Source organism: Anopheles ziemanni, unplaced genomic scaffold (genome assembly GCF_943734765.1).
Source record: "Anopheles ziemanni unplaced genomic scaffold, idAnoZiCoDA_A2_x.2 scaffold_126_ctg1, whole genome shotgun sequence".
Lineage (NCBI taxonomy): Eukaryota > Metazoa > Arthropoda > Insecta > Diptera > Culicidae > Anopheles > Anopheles ziemanni.
In genome coordinates this window covers 1-23,941 of record NW_026690042.1, presented here as the reverse complement: position 1 = coordinate 23,941, position 23,941 = coordinate 1, and the positions used below count along the sequence as shown (strand labels likewise).

General features: G+C 44.5%; 1 protein-coding gene across 1 annotated transcript; it reads right to left on the bottom strand.

Moving 5' to 3' along the window:
• Positions 1–16,486: 16,486 nt before the first annotated feature.
• Positions 16,487–18,962, bottom strand: LOC131292824 (uncharacterized). Its single transcript, XM_058320908.1, has 2 exons — positions 16,653–18,962; positions 16,487–16,594 (listed from the first exon to the last, which is right to left on the bottom strand). Exons 1-2 carry the CDS (start codon positions 18,960–18,962, stop codon positions 16,487–16,489), a joined length of 2,418 nt encoding a protein of 805 aa, XP_058176891.1.
• Positions 18,963–23,941: the final 4,979 nt, after the last annotated feature.

Here is a 23,941-nt window from a genome sequence, read left to right as displayed (position 1 = left end):
TCCCTTACCGGCATGGCAAGCACCGTTTTGGCAAGTACTTATCTTGTTGGAACTTTGTTCCGAACACTTGGAAGCGCTAACTGGTAACGCGGAGACGATATTAGGGGATTTGGGCAAAAGGCAAGGTTAATATGCATGGTGAGCAAAAGGCGAGGTAAATATGCGTGGTAAACTGCCTTTTGCCCAAGAACTCACTTTTTCGTAAGAGCTAGTGGAAAGCATTGTTCAGCACGAATGTTTATCCTCACGAGGCCTATCTTTCATCCTTATACGGCATTTCGATCCGAGGTACGCAAAAGGGCAATATGGCCGATACACGTATGTGACAAAAAGTGTGCACAAAATGCGCCACCAAGTGTAATTCCCTTACCGGCATGGCAAGCACCGTTTTGGCAAGTACTTATCTTGTTGGAACTTTGTTCCGAACACTTGGAAGCGCTAACTGGTAACGCGGAGACGATATTAGGGGATTTGGGCAAAAGGCAAGGTTAATATGCATGGTGAGCAAAAGGCGAGGTAAATATGCATGGTAAACTGCCTTTTGACCAAAAACTCACTTTTCCGTACGAGCTAGTGGAAAGCAATGTTCCGCACGAATGTTTATCGCCTTGAGGCCTATCTTTTGTCCATACATGGCATTTCGATCCGAGGTACGCAAAAGGGCGATATGGCCGATACACGTATGTGACAAAAAGTGTGCACAAAATGCGCCACCGCGTGTAATTCCCTTAACGGCATGGCAAGCACCGTTTTTGCAAGTACTTATCATGTTGGAACTTTGCTCTGAACACTTGGAAGCGCTTACTGGTAACGCGGAGTCGATAGTCGGGGATTTGGGCAAAAGGCAAGGTTAATATGCATGGTGAGCAAAAGGCGAGGTAAATATGCATGGTAAACTGCTTTTTGCCCAAAAACTCACTTTTCCGTACGAGCTAGCGGAAAGCAATGTTCCGCACGAATGTTTATCGTTTTGAGGCCTATCTTTTGTCCATACATGGCATTTCGATCCGAGGTACGCAAAAGGGCGATATGGCCGATACACGTATGTGACAAAAAGTGTGCACAAAATGCGCCACGGCGTGTAATTCCCTTAACGGCATGGCAAGCACCGTTTTGGCAAGTACTTATCATGTTGGAACTTTGATCCGAACACTTAAAAGCACTAACTGGTAACGCGAAGCCGATATTCGGGGATTTGGCCAGAAGGCAAGGTTAATATGCATGATGAGCAAAAGGCGAGGTAAATATGCACGGTAAACTGCCTTTTGCCCAAGAACTCACTTTTCCGTACGAGCTAGTGGAAAGCATTGTTCCGCACGAATGTTTATCGCCACAAGGCCTATCTTTCGTCTATACATGGCATTTCGATCCGAGGTACGCAAAAGGGCGATATGGCTGATACACGTATGTGACAAAAAGTGTGCACAAAATGCGCCATGGCGTGTAATTCCCTTAACGGCATGGCAAGCACCGTTTTGGCAAGTACTTATCATGTTGGAACTTTGCTCCGAACACTTGGAAGCGCTAACTGGTAACGCGGAGACGATATTCGGGGATTTGGCCAAAAGGCAAGGTTAATATGCATGGTGAGCAAAAGGCGAGGTAAATATGCATGGTAAACTGCCTTTTGACCAAAAACTCACTTTTCCGTACGAGCTAGCGGAAAGCAATGTTTGGCACGAATGTTTATCGCCTTGAGGCCTATCTTTTGTCCATACATGGCATTTCGATCGGAGGTACGCAAAAGGGCGATATGGCCGATACACGTATGTGACAAAAAGTGTGCACAAAATGCGCCACCGCGTGTAATTCCCTTAACGGCATGGCAAGCAACGTTTTGGCAAGTACTTATCTTGTTGTAACTTTGTTCCGAACACTTGGAAGCGCTAACTGGTAACGCGGAGACGATTTTCGGGGATTTGGGCAAAAGGCAAGGTTAATATGCATGGTGAGCAAAAGGCGAGGTAAATTTGCATGGTAAACTGCCTTTTGCCCAAAAACTCACTTTTTCGTACCAGCTAGCGGAAAGTAATGTTCCGCACGAATGTTTATCGTCTCAAGGACTATCTTTCGTCCATACATGGCATTTCGATCCGAGGTACGCAAAAGGGCAATATGGCCGATACACGTATGTGACAAAAAGTGTGCACAAAATGCGCCACCGCGTGTAATTCCCTTAACGGCATGGCAAGCACTGTTTTGGCAAGTACTTATCATGTTGGAACTTTGCTCCGAACACTTGGAAGCGCTAACTGGTAACGCGGAGACGATATTCGGGGATTTGGCCAAAAGGCAAGGTTAATATGCATGGTGAGCAAAAGGCGAGGTAAATATGCATGGTAAACTGCCTTTTGACCAAAAACTCACTTTTCCGTACGAGCTAGCGGAAAGCAATGTTTGGCACGAATGTTTATCGCCTTGAGGCCTATCTTTTGTCCATACATGGCATTTCGATCGGAGGTACGCAAAAGGGCGATATGGCCGATACACGTATGTGACAAAAAGTGTGCACAAAATGCGCCATGGCGTGTAATTCCCTTAACGGCATGGCAAGCACCGTTTTGGCAAGTACTTTTCATGTTGGAACCTTGCTTTGGACACATGGATGCGCTAACTGGTAACGCGGAGACGATATTCGGGGATTTGGCCAAAGGCAAGGTTAATATGCACGGTGAGCAAAAGGCGAGGTAAATATGCATGGTAAACTGCCTTTTGCCCGAAAACTCACTCTTCCTTACGAGTTAGCGGAAAGCAATGTTCGACACGAATGTTTATCGCCACGAGGCCTATCTTTCATCCCTCTACGACATTTCGATCCGAGGTACGCAAAAGGGCGATATGGCCGATACACGTATGTGACAAAAAGTGTGCACAAAATGCGCCACGGCGTGTAATTCCCTTAACGGCATGGCAAGCACCGTTTTGGCAACTACTTATCATGTTGGAACTTTGATCCGAACACTTGAAAGCGCTAACTGGTAACGCGGAGACGATATTTGGGGATTTGGGCAAAAGGCAAGGTTAATATGCATGGTGAGCAAAAGGCAAGGTAAATATGCATGGTAAACTGCCTTTTGCCCGAAAACTCACTTTTTCGTACGAGCTAGCGGAAAGCAAGGTCCGGCACGAATGTTTATCGCCACGAGGCCTATCTTTCGTTCATACATGGCATTTCGATCCGAGGTACGCAAAAGGGCGATATGGCCGATACACGTATGTGACAAAAAGTGTGCACAAAATGCGCCACGGCGTGTAATTCCCTTAACGGCATGGCAAGCACCGTTTTGGCAACTACTTATCATGTTGGAACTTTGATCCGAACACTTGAAAGCGCTAACTGGTAACGCGGAGACGATATTTGGGGATTTGGCTAGAAGGCAAGGTTAATATGCATGGTGAGCAAAAGGCAAGGTAAATATGCATGGTAAACTGCCTTTTGCCCGAAAACTCACTTTTTCGTACGAGCTAGCGGAAAGCAAGGTCCGGCACGAATGTTTATCGCCACGAGGCCTATCTTTCGTTCATACATGGCATTTCGATCCGAGGTACGCAAAAGGGCGATATGGCCGATACACGTATGTGACAAAAAGTGTGCACAAAATGCGCCACGGCGTGTAATTCCCTTAACGGCATGGCAAGCACCGTTTTGGCAACTACTTATCATGTTGGAACTTTGATCCAAACACTTGGAAGCGCTAACTGGTAACGCGGAGACGATATTCGGGGATTTGGCCAAAAGGCAAGGTTAATATGCATGGTAAGCAAAAGGCGAGGTAAATATGCATGGTAAACTGCCGTTTAACCAAAAACTAACTTTTCCGTACGAGCTAGCGGAAAGCAATGTTCGGCACGAATGTTTATCGCCACAAGGTCCATCTTTCGTCCATACCCGTCATTTCGATCCGAGGTTAGCAAAAGGGCGATATGGCCGATACACGTTTGTGACAAAAAAAGTGCATAAAATGCGCCTTGGCCGGCACTTGCCAAAATCACACCTGAACCACGAATACCGCCCAGGTGCTATGAGATAGCTGTTTAGCGAAAACTATTTTTAAATTAGATGGGCGTATACGAAACTCTTATTACAAGGGGACAACCTGGTCAGAGAGCTGCAAGTTGGTCATATGGCCTGATGATTATTCTTGGCGTACACTTGGTGTACCAAGGCTAGGTACCTTTCATGAATTATTACTCGGACGGTTTGCTACTGAGCGACAAAAAAGGATGTGAATTAGAAAAGCCTTGAATGGGACAATTTAGGAAAAATGTGAGCAAAAAATCAGCAAGTCCAGGCGCGAAGCTATTAGTGAAACATAGAGCAAAATGCGTCCTTAAATTCATGAAATAGTACTTTGACCAAGAATACCGGCAAGATGAAGAAGAGATAGCAAGTTGACGTAGAACATTTATAATTAGTGCATGATCTGCCCAATAAAAAAATACGCAGGGTCAAGGACGTAGCTGGCCTACAAAGGTGAGTTATCGATGATTCATGGTTTGCACCTTATTATGGCCAACACAGCTCAAGGTACCTTACAAGTAGGAAAATTCTCGGAAAAGTTTTTCACGATTTTGCTCTCGTTTGAGTTTGAAAATGACGCGGAAAAATATAAAAAATTTTTGTTGAAAACCGCAAGTGAATCGAAGTAAAACTAACGAAATAATGAATGAACAACTTTAGTCCCACAAAAATTTAAATTTCTGTCAATGGGGAACAAATTAAATGTTTGTCAATGGGGAACAATTTAAATTTCTGTCCCAACAAGCAGTTTTTCGGCCCAAGATTAAGGGAACAATGGTGGTAACGGTGTTTTTAGCCCAGCTGATGCCCAGGTACCCCCCGTGGGTAGTGCAGGGCCCCAGCAACGACAGCCTCCCTTCCTCCCAAACCCACCCACTCACCCTCGCACCGTTGAGAGGGCAAGAAGGAAAGGCAAGGTTAATATGCATGGTAAGCAAAAGGCGAGGTAAATATGCATGGTAAACTGCCTTTTGCCCAAGAACTCACTTTTCCGTACGAGCTAGCGGAAAGCAATGTTCGGCACGAATGTTTATCGCCGCAAGGCCTATCTTTCGTCCATATACGGCATTTCGATCCGAGGTACGCAAAAGGGCGATATGGCCGATACACGTATGTGACAAAAAGTGTGCACAAAATGCGCCACCGCGTGAAATTCCCTGACCGGCATGGCAAGCACCGTTTTGGCAAGTACTTATCATGTTGGAACTTTGCTCCGAACACTTGGAAGCGCTAACTGGTAACGCGGAGACGATATTCGGGGATTTGGCCAAAAGGCAAGGTTAATATGCATGGTAAGCAAAAGGCGAGGTAAATATGCATGGTAAACTGCCTCTTGCCCAAAAACTCACTTTTCCGTACGAGCTAGCGGAAAGCAATGTTTGGCACGAATGTTTATCGCCACAAGGCCTATCTTTCGTCCATATACGGCATTTCGATCCGAGGTACGCAACAGGGCGATATGGCCGATACACGTATGTGTATCACTTTTTTCAACTTTTGCACCTTCAAACGCTTATAACTTTTTTGTCTTTCGTCCGATCTTCGATTTGACCCCAATGTTTGGTGTCGCAAATTTAATTTCCTTTCGTTTGCTGCCCTTGGTGTCCTTCTAGCTCTACTAGTCTCGGAGATATTAACGTTTTTTTCATGTAAAGCGCTTTTCAAACCCTTGCACCTTCAAACGCTTATAACTTCGTTGTCTTTCGACCAATCCGTGTCTTTTTTCCTTTTATATTGTGTAGAATTTAATTACCTTTCGTTTGCTGCCTCGGGCGTCCTTCTAGCTCTTCTAGTTTTCGAGATATTAACGTTTTGCCGAAGACCTTGGTTTCTTCTTCTTCTTGCCGAAAGACTTAGTATAAATTCTCGCCTTTAACGAAAACCCTATAGAAACCGGTCCCTTCATTCCTGGCCATGGCCACTTTTTCCAACCCATGCACCTTCAAACGCTTATAACTTTTTTGTCTTTTGTCCTATCGTTAATTTGCTAAACATGTTTTTTGTTTAAAATTTAATTTCCTTTCGTTCGATGCTCTTGGCATCCTTCTAGCTTTTCTAGTTTGGGAGATATTTACGTTTCCATGCAAAGTAACTGGCCTTCAGTAAACTGCCTCTTGCCCAAAAACTCACTTTTCCGTACGAGCTAGCGGAAAGCAATGTTCGGCACGAATGTTTATCGCCGCAAGGCCTATCTTTCGTCCATATACGGCATTTCGATCCGAGGTACGCAAAAGGGCGATATGGCCGATACACGTATGTGACAAAAAGTGTGCACAAAATGCGCCACCGCGTGAAATTCCCTGACCGGCATGGCAAGCACCGTTTTGGCAAGTACTTATCATGTTGGAACTTTGCTTTGGACACTTGCAAGCGCTAACTGGTAAAGCGGAGACGATATTCGGGGATTTGGCCAAAAGACAAGGTTAATATGCATGGTGAGCAAAAGGCGAGGTAAATATGCATGGTAAACTGCCTCTTGCCCTAAAACTCACTTTTCCGTACGAGCTAGCGGAAAGCAATGTTTGGCACGAATGTTTATCGCCGCAAGGCCTATCTTTCGTCCATATACGGCATTTCGATCCGAGGTACGCAAAAGGGCGATATGGCCGATACACGTATGTGACAAAAAGTGTGCACAAAATGCGCCACCGCGTGAAATTCCCTGACCGGCATGGCAAGCACCGTTTTGGCAAGTACTTATCATGTTGGAACTTTGCTCCGAACACTTGGAAGCGCTAACTGGTAACGCGGAGACGATATTCGGGGATTTGGGCAAAAGGCAAGGTTTATATGCATGGTGAGCAAAAGGCGAGGTAAATATGCATGGTAAACTGCCTTTTGCCCAAGAACTCACTTTTTCGTAAGAGGTAGTGGATAGCAATGTTCAGCACGAATGTTTATCGCCACGAGGCCTATCTTTCGTCCATACATGGCATTTCGATCCGAGGTACGCAAAAGGGCAATATGGCCGATAGACGTATGTGACAAAAAGTGTGCACAAAATGCGCCACCAAGTGTAATTCCCTGACCGGCATGGCAAGCACCGTTTTGGCAAGTACTTATCTTGTTGTAACTTTGTTCCGAACACTTGGAAGCGCTAACTGGTAACGCGGAGACGATATTAGGGGATTTGGGCAAAAGGCAAGGTTAATATGCATGGTAAGCAAAAGGCGAGGTAAATATGCATGGTAAACTGCCTTTTGACCAAAAACTCACTTTTCCGTACCAGCTAGCGGAAAGCTATGTTCCGCACGAATGTTTATCGTCTCAAGGACTATCTTTCGTCCATACATGGCATTTCGATCCGAGGTACGCAAAAGGGCAATATGGCCGATAGACGTATGTGACAAAAAGTGTGCACAAAATGCGCCACCGCGTGTAATTCCCTTAACGGCATGGCAAGCACCGTTTTGGCAAGTACTTATCATGTTGAAACTTTGCTCCGAACACTTGGAAGCGCTAACTGGTAAGGCGGAGACGATATTGGGGGATTTGGCCAAAAAGCAAGGTTAATATGCATGGTAAGCAAAAGGCGAGGTAAATATGCATGGTAAACTGCCTCTTGCCCAAAAACTCACTTTTCCGTACAAGCTAGCGGAAAGCAATGTTCAGCACGAATGTTTATCGCCACAAGGCCTATCTTTCGTCCATATACGGCATTTCGATCCGAGGTACGCAAAAGGGCGATATGGCCGATACACGTGTGTGACAAAAAGTGTGCACAAAATGCGCCACCAAGTGTAATTCCCTTAACGGCATGGCAAGCACCGTTTTGGCAAGTACTTATCATGTTGGAACTTTGCTCCGAACACTTGCAAGCGCTAACTGGTAACGCGGAGTCGATATTCGGGGATTTGGGCAAAAGGCAAGGTTAATATGCATGGTGAGCAAAAGGCGAGGTAAATATGCATGGTAAACTGCCTTTTGACCAAAAACTCACTTTTCCGTACGAGCTAGCGGAAAGCAATGTTTGGCACGAATGTTTATCGCCACAAGGCCTATCTTTTGTCCATATACGGCATTTCGATCCGAGGTACGCAAAAGGGCGATATGGCCGATACACGTATGTGACAAAAAGTGTGCACAAAATACGCCACCAAGTGTAATTCCCTTAACGGCATGGCAAGCACCGTTTTGGCAAGTACTTATCATGTTGGAACTTTGCTTTGGACACTTGGAAGTGCTAACTGGTAACGCGGAGACGATATTCGGGGTTTTGGCCAAAGGCAAGGTTAATATGCACGGTGAGCAAAAGGCGAGGTAAATATGCATGGTAAACTGCCTCTTGCCCTAAAACTCACTTTTCCGTACGAGCTAGCGGAAAGCTATGTTCCGCACGAATGTTTATCGTCTCAAGGACTATCTTTCGTCCATACATGGCATTTCGATCCGAGGTACGCAAAAGGGCAATATGGCCGATAGACGTATGTGACAAAAAGTGTGCACAAAATGCGCCACCAAGTGTAATTCCCTGACCGGCATGGCAAGCACCGTTTTGGCAAGTACTTATCTTGTTGTAACTTTGTTCCGAACACTTGGAAGCGCTAACTGGTAAAGCGGAGACGATATTCGGGGATTTGGCCAAAAGACAAGGTTAATATGCATGGTGAGCAAAAGGCGAGGTAAATATGCATGGTAAACTGCCTCTTGCCCAAGAACTCACTTTTCCGTACGAGCTAGCGGAAAGCAATGTTTGGCACGAATGTTTATCGCCACAAGGCCTATCTTTCGTCCATATACGGCATTTCGATCCGAGGTACGCAAAAGGGCGATATGGCCGATACACGTATGTGACAAAAAGTGTGCACAAAATGCGCCACCAAGTGTAATTCCCTTAACGGCATGGCAAGCACCGTTTTGGCAAGTACTTATCATGTTGGAACTTTGATCCGAACATTTGAAAGCGCTTTTTATCAACGTGGAGACGAAATTCGGGGATTTGGGCAAAAGGCAAGGTTAATATGCATGGTAAACTGCCTTTTGACCAAAAACTCACTTTTCCGTACGAGCTAGCGGAAAGCAATGTTTGGCACGAATGTTTATCGCCACAAGGCCTATCTTTCGTCCATATACGGCATTTCGATCCGAGGTACGCAAAAGGGCGATATGGCCGATACACGTTTGTGACAAAAAGTGTGCACAAAATGCGCCACCGCGTGAAATTCCCTGACCGGCATGGCAAGCACCGTTTTGGCAAGTACTTATCATGTTGGAACTTTGCTTCGGACACTTGGAAGCGCTTACTGGTAACGCGGAGAGGATATTCGGGGATTTGGCCAAAAGGCAAGGTTTATATGCATAGTGAGCAAAAGGCAAGGTAAATATGCATGGTAAACTGCCTCTTGCCCAAAAACTCACTTTTCCGTACGAGCTAGCGGAAAGCAATGTTCGGCACGAATATTTATCGCCGCAAGGCCTATCTTTCGTCCATATACGGCATTTCGATCCGAGGTACGCAAAAGGGCGATATGGCCGATACACGTATGTGACAAAAAGTGTGCACAAAATGCGCCACCAAGTGTAATTCCCTTAACGGCATGGCAAGCACCGTTTTGGCAAGTACTTTTCATGTTGGAACTTTGATCCGAACATTTGAAAGCGCTTTTTATCAACGTGGAGACGAAATTCGGGGATTTGGGCAAAAGGCAAGGTTAATATGCATGGTGAGCAAAAGGCGAGGTAAATATGCATGGTAAACTGCCTTTTCCCCAAAAACTTACTTTTCCGTACGAGCTAGCGGAAAGCAATGTTCGGCACGAATGTTTATCGCCACAAGGCCTATCTTTCGTCCATACACGGCATTTCGATCCGAGGTACGCAACAGGGCGATATGGCCGATACACGTGTGTGACAAAAAGTGTGCACAAAATGCGCCACCGCGTGAAATTCCCTGACCGGCATGGCAAGCACCGTTTTGGCAAGTACTTATCATGTTGAAACTTTGCTCCGAACACTTGGAAGCGCTAACTGGTAACGCGGAGACGATATTCGGGGATTTGGCCAAAAGGCAAGGTTAATATGCATGGTGAGCAAAAGGCGAGGTAAATATCCATGGTAAACTGCCTTTTGCCCAAAAACTAACTTTTCCGTACGAGCTAGCGGAAAGCAATTTTAGGCACGAATGTTTATCGTCTCAAGGACTATCTTTCGTCCGTACATGGCATTTCGATCTGAGGTACGCAAAAGGGCAATATGGCCGATACACGTATGTGACAAAAAGTGTGCACAAAATGCGCCACCGCGTGAAATTCCCTGACCGGCATGGCAAGCACCGTTTTGGCAAGTACTTATCATGTTGGAATTTTGATCCAAACACTTGGCAGCGCTAACTGGTAACGCGGAGACGATATTCGGGGATTTGGGCAAAAGGCAAGGTTAATATGCATGGTGAGCAAAAGGCGAGGTAAATATGCATGGTAAACTGCCTTTTGCCCAAAAACTCACTTTTCCGTACGAGCTAGCGGAAAGCAATGTTCTACACGAATGTTAATCGTTACGAGGCCTATCTTTCGTTCATACATGGCATTTCGATCAGAGGTACGCAAAAGGGCGATATGGCCGATACACGTATGTGACAAAAAGTGTGCACAAAATGCGCCACCAAGTGTAATTCCCTTAACGGCATGGCAAGCACTGTTTTGGCAAGAACTTATCATGTTGGAACTTTGATCCGAACACTTGGAAGCGCTAACTGGTAACGCGGAGACGATATTCGGGGATTTGGGCAAAAGGCAAGGTTAATATGCATGGTGAGCAAAAGGCAAGGTTAATATGCATGGTGAGCAAAAGGCGAGGTAAATATGCATGGTAAACTGCCTTTTGCCCAAAAACTCACTTTTCCGTACGAGCTAGCGGAAAGCAATGTTCAGCACGAATGTTTATCGCTAGGAGGCCTATCTTTCGTCCATATACGACATTTCGATCCGAGGTACGCAAAAGGGCGATATGGCCGATACACGTATGTGACAAAAAGTGTGCACAAAATGCGCCACCAAGTGTAATTCCCTGATCGGCATGGCCAGCACTGTTTTGGCGAGTACTTATCATGTTGGAACTTTGCTTTGAACACTTGGAAGCGCTAACTGGTAACGCTGAGACGATATTCGGGGATTTGGCCAAAAGGCAAGGTTAATATGCATGGTGAGCAAAAGGCAAGGTATATATGCAAGGTAAACTGCCTTTTGCGCAAAAATTTACTTTTCCGTACGTGCTAGCGGAAAGCAATGTTCGACACGAATGTTTATCGCCCCAAGGCCTATCTTTCGTCCATATACGCCATTTCGATCCGAGGTACGCAAAAGGGCGATATGGCCGATTCACGTATGAGACAAAAAGTGTGCACAAAATGCGCCACTGCGTGAAATTCCCGGACCGGCATGGCAAGCACCGTTTTGGCAAGTACTTATCATGTTGGAACTTTACTCCAAACACTTGGAAGCGCTAACTTATTTCGCGGAGACGATTTTCGGGGATTTGGGCAAAAGGCAAGGTTAATATGCATGGTAAGCAAAAGGCGAGGTAAATATGCATGGTAAACTGCCGTATACCCAAAAACTCACTTTTCCGTACGAGCTAGCGGAAAGCAATTTTCTGCACGAATGTTGATCGCCACAAGGCCTATCTTTCGTGGATACACGGCATTTCGATCCGAGGTACGCAAAAGGGCGATATGGCCGGTTCACGTGTGTGACAAAAAGTGTGCACAAAATGCGCCACCAAGTGTAATTTCTGGACCGGCACGGCCAGCACTGTTTTGGCAAGTACTTATCATGTTGGAACTTTGCTTTGGACAATCGCAAGCGCCAACTGGTAGCGCGGAGACGATATTCGGGGATTTGACGAAAAGGCAAGGTTAATATGCATGGTGAGCAAAAGGCGAGGTAAATATGCATGGTAAATTGCCGTTTGCCCAAAAACTCACTTTTCCGTACGAGCTAGCGGAAAGCATTGTTCGGCAGGAATGTTAATCGCCACGAGGCCTATCTTTCGTCTATACATGGCATTTCAATCCGAGGTACGCAAAAGGGCGATATGGCCGATACACGTATGTGACAAAAACTGTGCACAAAATGCGCCACCAATTGTAATTCTCGGACCGGCATGGCAAGCACTGTTTTGGCAAGTACTACACCATCCCAAGTGTCCCGAACCACCTTAGAAACAGTTTCTTGCATCTTGAGTTACCATCCCAAGTATCCCGAATCACTTTAAAAGTAGTTTCTAGCATCTTGGGTCGTCATCCCAAGTATCCCGAATCACTTGAAAAGTAGTTTCTAGCATCTTGGGTCGTCATCCCAAGTATCCCGAATCACTTTAAAAGTAGTTTCTAGCATCTTGGGTCGTCATCCCAAGTATCCCGAATCACTTTTAAAGTAGTTTCTAGCATCTTGGGTCGTCATCCTTAGTATCCCGAATCACTTTAAAAGTTGTTTCTAGCATCTTGGGTCACTATCCCAAGTATCCCGAACCACCTTAAAAACAGTTTCTAGCATCTTGGGTCACCATCCCAAGTATCCCGAATCACTTTAAAAGTAGTTTCTAGCATCTTGGGTCGTCATCCCAAGTATCCCGAATCACTTTTAAAGTAGTTTCTAGCATCTTGTGTCGTCATCCCTAGTATCCCGAATCACTTGAAAAGTAGTTTCTAGCATCTTGGGTCGTCATCCTTAGTATCCCGAATCACTTTAAAAGTTGTTTCTAGCATCTTGGGTCACTATCCCAAGTATCCCGAACCACCTTAAAAACAGTTTCTAGCATCTTGGGTCACCATCCCAAGTATCCCGAATCACTTTAAAAGTAGTTTCTAGCATCTTGGGTCGTCATCCCAAGTATCCCGAATCACTTTTAAAGTAGTTTCTAGCATCTTGTGTCGTCATCCCTAGTATCCCGAATCACTTGAAAAGTAGTTTCTAGCATCTTGGGTCGTCATCCTTAGTATCCCGAATCACTTTAAAAGTTGTTTCTAGCATCTTGGGTCACTATCCCAAGTATCCCGAACCACCTTAAAAACAGTTTCTAGCATCTTGGGTCGTCATCCCAAGTATCCCGAATCACTTTAAAAGTAGTTTCTAGCATCTTGGGTCGTCATCCCAAGTATCCCGAATCACTTTTAAAGTAGTTTCTAGCATCTTGTGTCGTCATCCCTAGTATCCCGAATCACTTGAAAAGTAGTTTCTAGCATCTTGGGTCGTCATCCCAAGTATCCCGAAACACTTTAAAAGTAGTTTCTAGCATCTTGGGTCACCATCCCAAGTATCCCGAACCACCTTAAAAACAGTTTCTTGCATCTTGGGTAACCATCCCAAGTGTCCCGAACCACCTTAGAAACAGTTTCTTGCATCTTGAGTCTTCATCCCAAGTATACCGAATCACTTTAAAAGTAGTTTCTAGCATCTTGGGTCTTCATCCCAAGTATCCCGAATCACTTTAAAAGTAGTTTCTAGCATCTTGGGTGGTCATCCCAAGTATCCCAAAACACTTTAAAAGTAGTTTCTAGCATCTTGGGTCACCATCCCAAGTATCCCGAATCACTTTAAAAGTAGTTTCTAGCATCTTGGGTCGTCATCCCTAGTATCCCGAATCACTTTAAAAGTAGTTTCTAGCATCTTGGGTGGTCATCCCAAGTATCCCAAAACACTTTAAAAGTAGTTTCTAGCATCTTGGTTCGTCATCCCAAGTATCCCGAATCACTTTAAAAGTAGTTTCTAGCATCTTGGGTCGTCATCCCTAGTATCCCGAATCACTTTAAAAGTAGTTTCTAGCATCTTGGGTCGTCATCCTTAGTATCCCGAATCACTTTAAAAGTAGTTTCTTGCATCTTGGGTCACCATCCCAAGTGTCCCGAACCACCTTAGAAACAGTTTCTTGCATCTTGAGTCTTCATCCCAAGTATCCCGAATCACTTTAAAAGTAGTTTCTAGCATCTTGGGTCGTCATCCCAAGTATCCCGAATCACTTTAAAAGTAGTTTCTAGCATCTTGGTTCGTCATCCCAAGTATCCCGAAACACTTTAAAAGTAGTTTCTAGCATCTTGGTTCGTCATCCCAAGTATCCCGAATCACTTTAAAAGTAGTTTCTAGCATCTTGGGTCGTCATCCCAAGTATCCCGAATCACTTTAAAAGTAGTTTCTAGCATCTTGGTTCGTCATCCCAAGTATCCCGAAACACTTTAAAAGTAGTTTCTAGCATCTTGGTTCGTCATCCCAAGTATCCCGAATCACTTTAAAAGTAGTTTCTAGCATCTTGGGTCGTCATCCTTAGTATCCCGAATCACTTTAAAAGTTGTTTCTAGCATCTTGGGTCACTATCCCAAGTATCCCGAACCACCTTAAAAACAGTCTCTAGCATCTTGTGTCACCATCCCAAGTATCCCGAACCACCTTAGAAACAGTTTCTTGCATCTTGGGTCACCATTTCAAGTGTCCCGAACCACCTTAGAACCAGTTTCTAGCATCTTGGGTCACCATCCCAAGTATCCCGAACCAATTTAAAAACAGTTTCTAGCATCTTGGGTCACCATCCCAAGTATCCCAAACCACCTTAGAAACAGTTTCTAGCATCTTGGGTCACCATCCCAAGTGTCCCGAACCACCTTAGAAACAGTTTCTAGCATCTTGGGTTTGCATCCCAAGTATGTAGGAATGGTTAATAAACAGTTTCTAGCATCTAAGGATGGCATCCCAAGTATGTAGGAATGGTTAATAAACAGTTTCTTGCATCTTGGGTTTGCATCCGTTTTAAAAACGGGCTGTGTTACTGGACCCTGTAAAAGAACCGTATTACCGCCGTTTACCGGGCCATGTTTGCTCACCATGCATGTAGGAAAAGAAAACGATGATACGGAGTTTACACGTTGTCACCACTTCGGTTTCGTTGCGACTGTTTATTTTTCATTATCGTCTCCCCTTTTATACTCCACCTCTCTCACGTGCAGAACACAATTCCTCTCTCCACACGGCCCTTCCTGACCTTAAGGTCGTCCCGACTGCGGCCACGGTTTCAACACATCTGCCGACGTCGTAGTGCGTCGCGGCCCTTCTACTTCATCGTCTACTTTTCGCACTTCATAGCGATCGTTCGCCATGACTCGCTCAATCTCGTATGGTCCATAGAACTTCGGTTTTACTTTCCTTCCTACGCCGAACTGTGTTACCGGTAAGGCTACAAAATCACCAACTCGAAACTGCCTTGCATGCCGTCTCCTTAAGTCGTACTGCCTTTTGTTCTCTTCCTGTATTTTTGCTATATTCCCACACGCAACCTTTCGCAACTCGTCACGCTCTTCGGCAAATTTGTGTCGAACTTCTTCATCTAATATTCTCATCAAATCCAAATCATCCTCCTTCTTCATTTTTACTCCCACTAGCACCTCAAACGGCGTAGTTCCCACGGCTCTGTGCCAACTTGAATTCATCATCGTCTGAACCTTACCTACATGCTTGAACCATTCGTGCGGATTATCAAGCGATAACTTCGTCAACATGGGAATAATAGTTTTATGCGCGATTTCTACTTGTCCATTCCCGCGAGGGACTCCTGTCACGATCTTATGTAATTCAATTGCATTGTCCCCACAAAACTGCTCAAATAATTTTGATGTGAAAGCTGCCCCCTGATCACAAACAATCCTTCTGGGGTATCCAAATGTCTGCGCAATAACCTTAAGTTTCCTTACAGCTTCTTCTGCGTTGGTTGTCTTGACGGGAAACAACCATATGAATTTCGAAAAAGCATCTATCACGCTAAAAATATGATTATACGACTTTCTAGAAGATGGCATTGGCCCAAGATGATCGACATGGAATGTATCCAAAGGGACTTCACCTTTTGGTATAGGATGTAATCTACCCTCTCTTCTACCACGCTTTTTCTCGCCTAGGATGCATTTCACACAGGCCTCGATATATTTTTCTATCTTCTGTTCTAATTCGGGGATAAAATAATCAGCTTCAATTTTCTCCTTTGTCTTTTTCACACCAAAATGTCCTTGCTCATGTGCCCCCTTGATGATCTCCAATTCCATCGACTTAGGTATGTACAATCGCCGCGAGTTCACCTCACCTTCATATACCACCCCATTCCGTATATGGAACCAATCTATGCTTCTCTTGTTGCCTGCCCTTTCAATAATCCTTTGTATCTGTTCATCTCCACTCTGCGCTGTTGACACCCTTTTGCTCACGATCGCAGATATCTTAAGCACGGTCGCTCTAGATAGCGCGTCAACGTGTTTCATTTTTTCCGCAGATCGGTGTTCGATCACGAAATCGAACTCTGCTAAAGCTACTAGCCAACGGCTTATTCGCGCATTCGGAATCTTCTTGTTCATGGACTGCTTAAACGCCAGGCAATCAGTCACCACTTTAAACTTTTTACCGAGTAGATAACATCTAAGCTTCTTCACTGATTCCACGACGGCTAACGACTCTGATTCGAATGAATGATAATTTTTCTCAGCCTTGTCGGTCAACCTGCTATAATAATAACACGGATGTAATTTTCCGTCTTCTTCAGCGCGCTGCAACAGTATGCCTGCGAGAGCTTCTTTACTCGCGTCAGTATGTAGTTCGGTATCTAATTTCGCATTAACGATGTGCAACACTGGATGTTTAGCCAAACTTTCTTTGATTACTTCAAACGCTGCCTTTGCATCGTCACCGAATTCCACCGTACTTCCCTTTTTCAGCATACGTGTCAATGGTCTTGCCAGGTCTGCGAATCCTGCTATGAACTTCCTAAAATAACTAGCTAAGCCTATAAAACGTTGAAGCTGTTTCGCTGTTCTCGGCTGCGGAAAATGCTTAACCTTTTCTATTTTTTGGGATGACGGTTCAATGCGTCCATCGTAGATTGTGTATCCCAAATATTCTACACGTCGTTTTAGGAAGACACATTTCTTCCAGTTGAATTGAAGTCCTGCATATCGTGCCACCTCTAGCACCCGCCGTAACGCCGTCAATCCATGTTCCTCGTCGGTAGCTGGTATGATGATATCGTCAACGAAGGCCATGATGGTGCCGTCCGTTATCAGCTCTTGAAGCGCAGTGTTGATGAAACGTCCGAACGCGTTTCCGCTGATACACAATCCAAACGGAGCCCGTAAGAACTCATACTGTCCATCGGATGTCACAAACGACGTATATTGGCGACTTTTCTCCTCCACCTTCACATGAAAATATGAGTTCTTGAGATCCAGCACACTATATACACGAGCGTCTGCTAATTGATCGATTTGTTCTTCTACGTTGGGCATCGGATACGAATCCCGTACGATCAGTTTGTTCACCTCGCGATAATCTACGCACATCCGATATGATCCGTCTTTTTTTGGAACAACTACCACCGCACTGGCATAAGGGCTTCGCGACGGCTGGATTATTCCATCGCTTAACCATTCGCGCACTTGTTTCTTCACTATTTCCTTTTCTAACGGAGCCAATCTTCTAGGTATGGTGCGTACCACTTCTTGCCCTTCCATGCGTATTCGCATCTCGCTCTCTGTATTAGAGTTTGTCGAGGGGTTATAATTGTTAACAAGTCCACTTATTACGCTCCGATACTTTGACGGTACGTCTAGCTCTTGCACATCGTTACATGTTATCCGAAGCACCCAATGATAGTCCTCATTTGGCGGCTCTTTGTCGTGCTTCACTTGTTTTGTTATTTTCACACTTCCGTTCTGGATTACGTAATTTACCTTACCGAGCACGTCCAGTCCGATAAGTAACCTTGAATCTATGGACCCTAACGGTACCACCACGAATTGGATTTTTTCTATCACTTCGTCTATGCCCGCCTCGATCGTCACCTCGCCACATACATTGTGTTGCTTTCCACCGTAGCCTCTTATTATCCGTACAGATGGCTTTAATTCACCTGGGCTGAGTTTAAGTTCCTGGAACAGGTCGTATCGCATGAGCGTTACCTCGCTGCATGTGTCCACCACTGCTTTGTTTTCTTTGTTGCGAATTGTCACATGGACTTCGGGAAAGGTAGTTGTCAGAGTTTGCACTCTGGTGCTTTTCTTCGTACACTTCCCGGATACATGGCCAATATCGCCACACGCAAAACACTGCGGCTTTCTTTCGCGCGAATTCGCGCACTCTTTGGCACGATGCCCCGTCGCACCACACTTGAAACATGTGGGGCCCTCTTGTTTCGTTGGGCATTCAGCTAGTTGGTGAGTGCTACTGCCACAACTGAAACAATTACGCTTCTTGGCGTTTTCCATTGCCCCTCGTTGCTCTCTCACCAATGGTCCCTTTGGTGCTTCCTTACTTGCAGCACGCTCTAAGAATTTTAGTTTGCTTTTTAGCTCCCCAATAGTCTGGGCCTCATAAAACGTTGCCCTCAACTTTTCGTCGTTAGTGTAGCCGTCTGCTATGTATTCGCAAATGCTTTGTTCGTCAAGTTGGATGGGCTGAGCGATTTTTTGCATGGCGTACACGTAATCGAGCGCCGATTCTCGGTTACCACGCCGCCGTGCTGTTAGTTGGCGGTGTACGTCACTTGCCCGAACAACTTCCCCGAACTCTCTCTGCAACTCCCATTTCAGCTGTTGGTAGTCTATACCTGCTTGCAACGTCACGATAAATGCCTTCGCCGTACCAGTAAGTTTTTTACGGCACATAATTGCCTTCTGCCTCTCTGTCCAACGGGCCATGGTAGCGGTGGCTTCAAGGTCAGATAGCCACGTGCTTACGCTTGCCGTACCATCGTACTCCTCGATGCCTTCCTCGATATCTCGGAATGAGTAAGGCTGTCCTTGGTAGGCGTCATCTGTGTCGTCTTCCTTTATAGAGCTGGAGCATTTGGGCTTGACGCATTGTTTCTCCAAAGCCTCGATCTCCTTGCGGTGTTGCACTCTCATAGCCAGCAACTTTTGTCGCAACTCCACTTCGCGCTGATGGTGTTGCTCTTTTTCCGCGATCTGTCGTTCCATTTATTCCACCTCGGAAAAACGGTTCACCACAGTGGTATCCATGCTTTTTTCCGTATCTGATGGACCGGCCGTTGATTCTCCGAACTCCCGCCCCTCAGCGATCGCCGCTACCGATCGTGTTTTTGGCATATTGTCTCGTGCTCACACCTCACCGTAGACTTGTCAACGCTTTCAGCTTCGCAACGCACAATTCGCAACTTCACCACTCAAACAAATACGTTATCAGCTACAAAACGGAATGTTTTTTTCGCGGTTTTGATTGCTTGTTTCAGGGGGGTTGAAGGTATTGGATAGGTTAGATGGATATTGATTATGTGCATGGTTGCAATTTTGGCAACGTGCGCTTCTTCCTCTACCTCCTCTTCCGTTTCTGAAGTTTGACCTTCTGTCTTGACGGTATCTGTCCACTTGGTATCCATCGTTGTTCCTATGCTGGTTATTGGTTCTACTCGCATAAAAAACATTGGTGCGTTCCACACTATCAATGGTGTCCTCATTTTCTGTCGCAACTCGTATTGCTTTTGCTAAGTTTTCGCATTTTGAAAACTTAACGGTATTTTTGGTGTCTTCATTTTTAGCACCATTAACCAAAGCTTGAATTCCCGCTTTATTTGCTAGAGTCTTTGCAACATCTTGTGGGACTTTGTTTTCCACATATGCTAGCTCGAGCTTTGCGCTTAGTTTTTCTATTTCGTCTGCAAAACTAGCGAAATCCTTTCTTTGTTTCGAAATTGAAAGCTTGGCAATAATTGTTTGAGGTTCTGTTTTAACCGAGAATTTCTGCTTAAGGCTGTCAATGATAGCGTCGATGGTTGTCGGAACCACTGTAAATATTTGACTTGCCTTTCCTTCGAATTTGGATAGTATCACTTGGATCAGTACATTTCGGTTTGCATCAGAGACAAGATCTTTACATGCTGTCAATGCTCTTATCACGTTATTTAACGATTCGGCGTTACCATCGTACTTTGGTACGAGATTGGTGATAACATTTAGCGTTTCTGTAAGTGTCGCCATTCTGACTTTTTTGTGTCTTTTAAGAAGGTTTATTATGCAATGTGCTATTGTTTTAAATTGCACGTGTTGTGGCTTAGACAAATGGAGATTGATCAACTCTGTTATTTTTGTAATGAAATTCCTTGCTTTGAGCATATACTCTGTAACCTCACTGTCTTTATATTTGCTCTCATGTTTCAATAAAAAGTACTGCAAATTTTTATACGTTTCATCAGCTGTATTCTTAATTGCCTTTAAAGTAACCTTTCTATGGCGTTTGGTAATATCTTTGATTCTATCGAGTAGCCTTTCTAGTTTTCTCAGATCTTCTTGCGGTTGCGTCATATTCAGAGGGAAAAACGTACATTTTTGTTTTTACTTATCTTTTACGCATTGTGCTGCCGGTGTTCTGCGCCGATAAACTGCTATTGCTGGTAAAGTCATCATTCGTCATTTCTGCTGACGGCTGCTACTAGTCTTCCAGGCTGCCACTGCTTCAGGTCTGCACTGCTTCGGGTCTGCACTGCTTCGATTTCTGCATATCCGCTGGTTCTCCACAAGCCGCTGGTCTTCCGCTTGTCGCTGGTCCCTCGCTTGCCGCTAGTTCCTCGCTTGCCGCTGGTTCTCCGCTTGTCGCTGGTTCTTCATAGGTGTTTTGTGCAAACGGGCACAATTTGTTTTCACTTTCGGACTGGTTTTTTTTTTCACTTATAGTCTGGGTTTTTTTTTTCACTTATAGTCTGGGTTTTTTTTCACTTTTTTCATCGTTTTAGCTTCCCTTTGGCATCTTGTGTCCATTTCACTATTTTATTTGGGAAGCGTCAAAAGTCGTACAGAGCGACTTTCCTGGGCTACCAGTAGTTTATAGGTGTATTTTAACAATCTATCCGTAAGAAAGATTGCTACCAATATAATTAGCACGGCTCTTTTTTTCATGACCTGAACCATATCGTGCACTTAAGGTCACTTAGCTCACTCACTGCATCTATTTACTGAACTTTTCTGCACTCTCAACCATCAAGGTTCATATTGTTCTCTTCTTCAGTGATGGTTCCCATTAGTGATCACACTGAACAGTCGTCACGATGATTCGAGTCTTTTTAATCACTTGACTCGTTCTTTCTCAGTATGCACATCACGAATTCCCATCACACCGTCACGGTCGCCATGTGGTAGAGGGTGGAGGGTGGTGGACTTGCTGCGTCGCGAACTTTAACCGTTTAGAACTTTTACGCGCACATGAGTCGCGGGCGGACTCTGCTGACCGGACAGCATGGAAACACTTAAGGTGTTTCCCAAATACACGGTACGGAACGTTGGGAAGCGTCGGGCCTTACCTCGGGTAGGGGGACTTCGACGTTCCGGGAGAAATCAATAAATAGACACGAGGTTTAATTTATCATTATCTCCGATGAACTGGCTCTTTTGTCCAACTATCGGTTCTTTATTTATACCAACTTTTTGAACGATTTTACACGGTTTTTAGGAAAGTGTTTGTGACGATTGCCGAAATAGTTGACTCGGCTAGATGATGTCAACTTGTGTTATAATTGGTCAAAGTGGTAAAGGGTGGCTTTCCGGTGCGAGCTAGTACATAGCCTACGCTGCACTTTGAGTGCGTTTACCTCTTGTTTACCAGCTAGCTTGTTGGTAAACCCTTCGTATGCTAACCAATTGGTTTGCGCCAACCAGCGCCTGTTGTTTATGCAATAATATGTATAGTCGAGGTGATTCTATCACACCTCTAAAGGTGATTGGATGTTGTAGGAATTACGTAAAAAGTGCTTCGAAGCACCTCCAAAGGTGATTGGAAGTTGTAGGAATTACGTAAAAAGTGCTTCGAAGCACCTCTTAAGGTGATTGGATGTTGTAGGAATTACGTAAAAAGTGCTTCGAAGCACTTCCGAAGGTGATTGGATGTTGTAGGAATTACGTAAAAAGTGCTTCGAAGCACCTCCAAAGGTGATTGGATGTTGTAGGAATTACGTAAAAAGTGCTTCGAAGCACCTCCAAAGGTGATTGGATGTTGTAGGAATTACGTAAAAAGTGTTTCGAAGCACCTCTAAAGGTGATTGGATGTTGTAGGAATTACGTAAAAAGTGTTTCGAAGCACCTCTAAAGGTGATTGGATGTTGTAGGAATTACGTAAAAAGTGCTTCGAAGCACCTCTGAAGGTGATTGGATGTTGTAGGAACTACGTAAAAAGTGCTTCGATGCACCTCTAAAGGTGATTGGATGTTGTAGGAATATCGTAAAAAGTGCTTCGATGCACCTCTAAAGGTGATTGGATGTTGTAGGAACTACGTAAAAAGTGCTTCAAAGCACCTCTAAAGGTGATTGGATGTTGTAGGAATTACGTAAACAGTGCTTCGATGCACCTCTAAAGGTGATTGGATGTTGTAGGAACTACGTAAAAAGTGCTTCGAAGCACCTCTAAAGGTGATTGGATGTTGTAGGAATTACGTAAACAGTGCTTCGAAGCACCTCTAAAGGTGATTGGATGTTGTAGGAATTACGTAAACAGTGCTTCGAAGCACCTCTAAAGGTGATTGGATGTTGTAGGAATATCGTAAAAAGTGCTTCGAAGCACCTCTGAAGGTGATTGGATGTTGTAGGAACTACGTAAAAAGTGCTTCGATGCACCTCTAAAGGTGATTGGATGTTGTAGGAATTACGTAAAAAGTGCTTCGATGCACCTCTAAAGGTGATTGGATGTTGTAGGAATTACGTAAACAGTGCTTTGAAGCACCTCTAAAGGTGATTGGATGTTGTAGGAACTACGTAAAAAGTGTTTCGAAGCACCTCTAAAGGTGATTGGATGTTGTAGGAATATCGTAAAAAGTGCTTCGAAGCACCTCTGAAGGTGATTGGATGTTGTAGGAACTACGTAAAAAGTGCTTCGATGCACCTCTAAAGGTGATTGGATGTTGTAGGAATATCGTAAAAAGTGCTTCGAAGCACCTCTAAAGGTGATTGGATGTTGTAGGAATATCGTAAAAAGTGCTTTGAAGCACCTCTAAAGGTGATTGGATGTTGTAGGAATTACGTAAACAGTGCTTCGAAGCACCTCTAAAGGTGATTGGATGTTGTAGGAATTACGTAAAAAGTGCTTCGAAGCACCTCTAAAGGTGATTGGATGTTGTAGGAATTACGTAAACAGTGCTTCGAAGCACCTCTAAAGGTGATTGGATGTTGTAGGAATTACGTAAAAAGTGCTTCGATGCACCTCTAAAGGTGATTGGATGTTGTAGGAATTACGTAAACAGTGCTTTGAAGCACCTCTAAAGGTGATTGGATGTTGTAGGAACTACGTAAAAAGTGTTTCGAAGCACCTCTAAAGGTGATTGGATGTTGTAGGAATATCGTAAAAAGTGCTTCGAAGCACCTCTGAAGGTGATTGGATGTTGTAGGAACTACGTAAAAAGTGCTTCGATGCACCTCTAAAGGTGATTGGATGTTGTAGGAATATCGTAAAAAGTGCTTCGAAGCACCTCTAAAGGTGATTGGATGTTGTAGGAATATCGTAAAAAGTGCTTCGATGCACCTCTAAAGGTGATTGGATGTTGTAGGAACTACGTAAAAAGTGCTTCGAAGCACCTCTAAAGGTGATTGGATGTTGTAGGAATTACGTAAACAGTGCTTCGATGCACCTCTAAAGGTGATTGGATGTTGTAGGAATTACGTAAACAGTGCTTCGAAGCACCTCTAAAGGTGATTGGATGTTGTAGGAATTACGTAAACAGTGCTTCGAAGCACCTCTTAAGGTGATTGGATGTTGTAGGAACTACGTAAAAAGTGCTTCGAAGCACCTCTAAAGGTGATTGGATGTTGTAGGAACTACGTAAAAAGTGCTTCGAAGCACCTCTGAAGGTGATTGGATGTTGTAGGAACTACGTAAAAAGTGCTTCGATGCACCTCTAAAGGTGATTGGATGTTGTAGGAATATCGTAAAAAGTGCTTCGAAGCACCTCTGAAGGTGATTG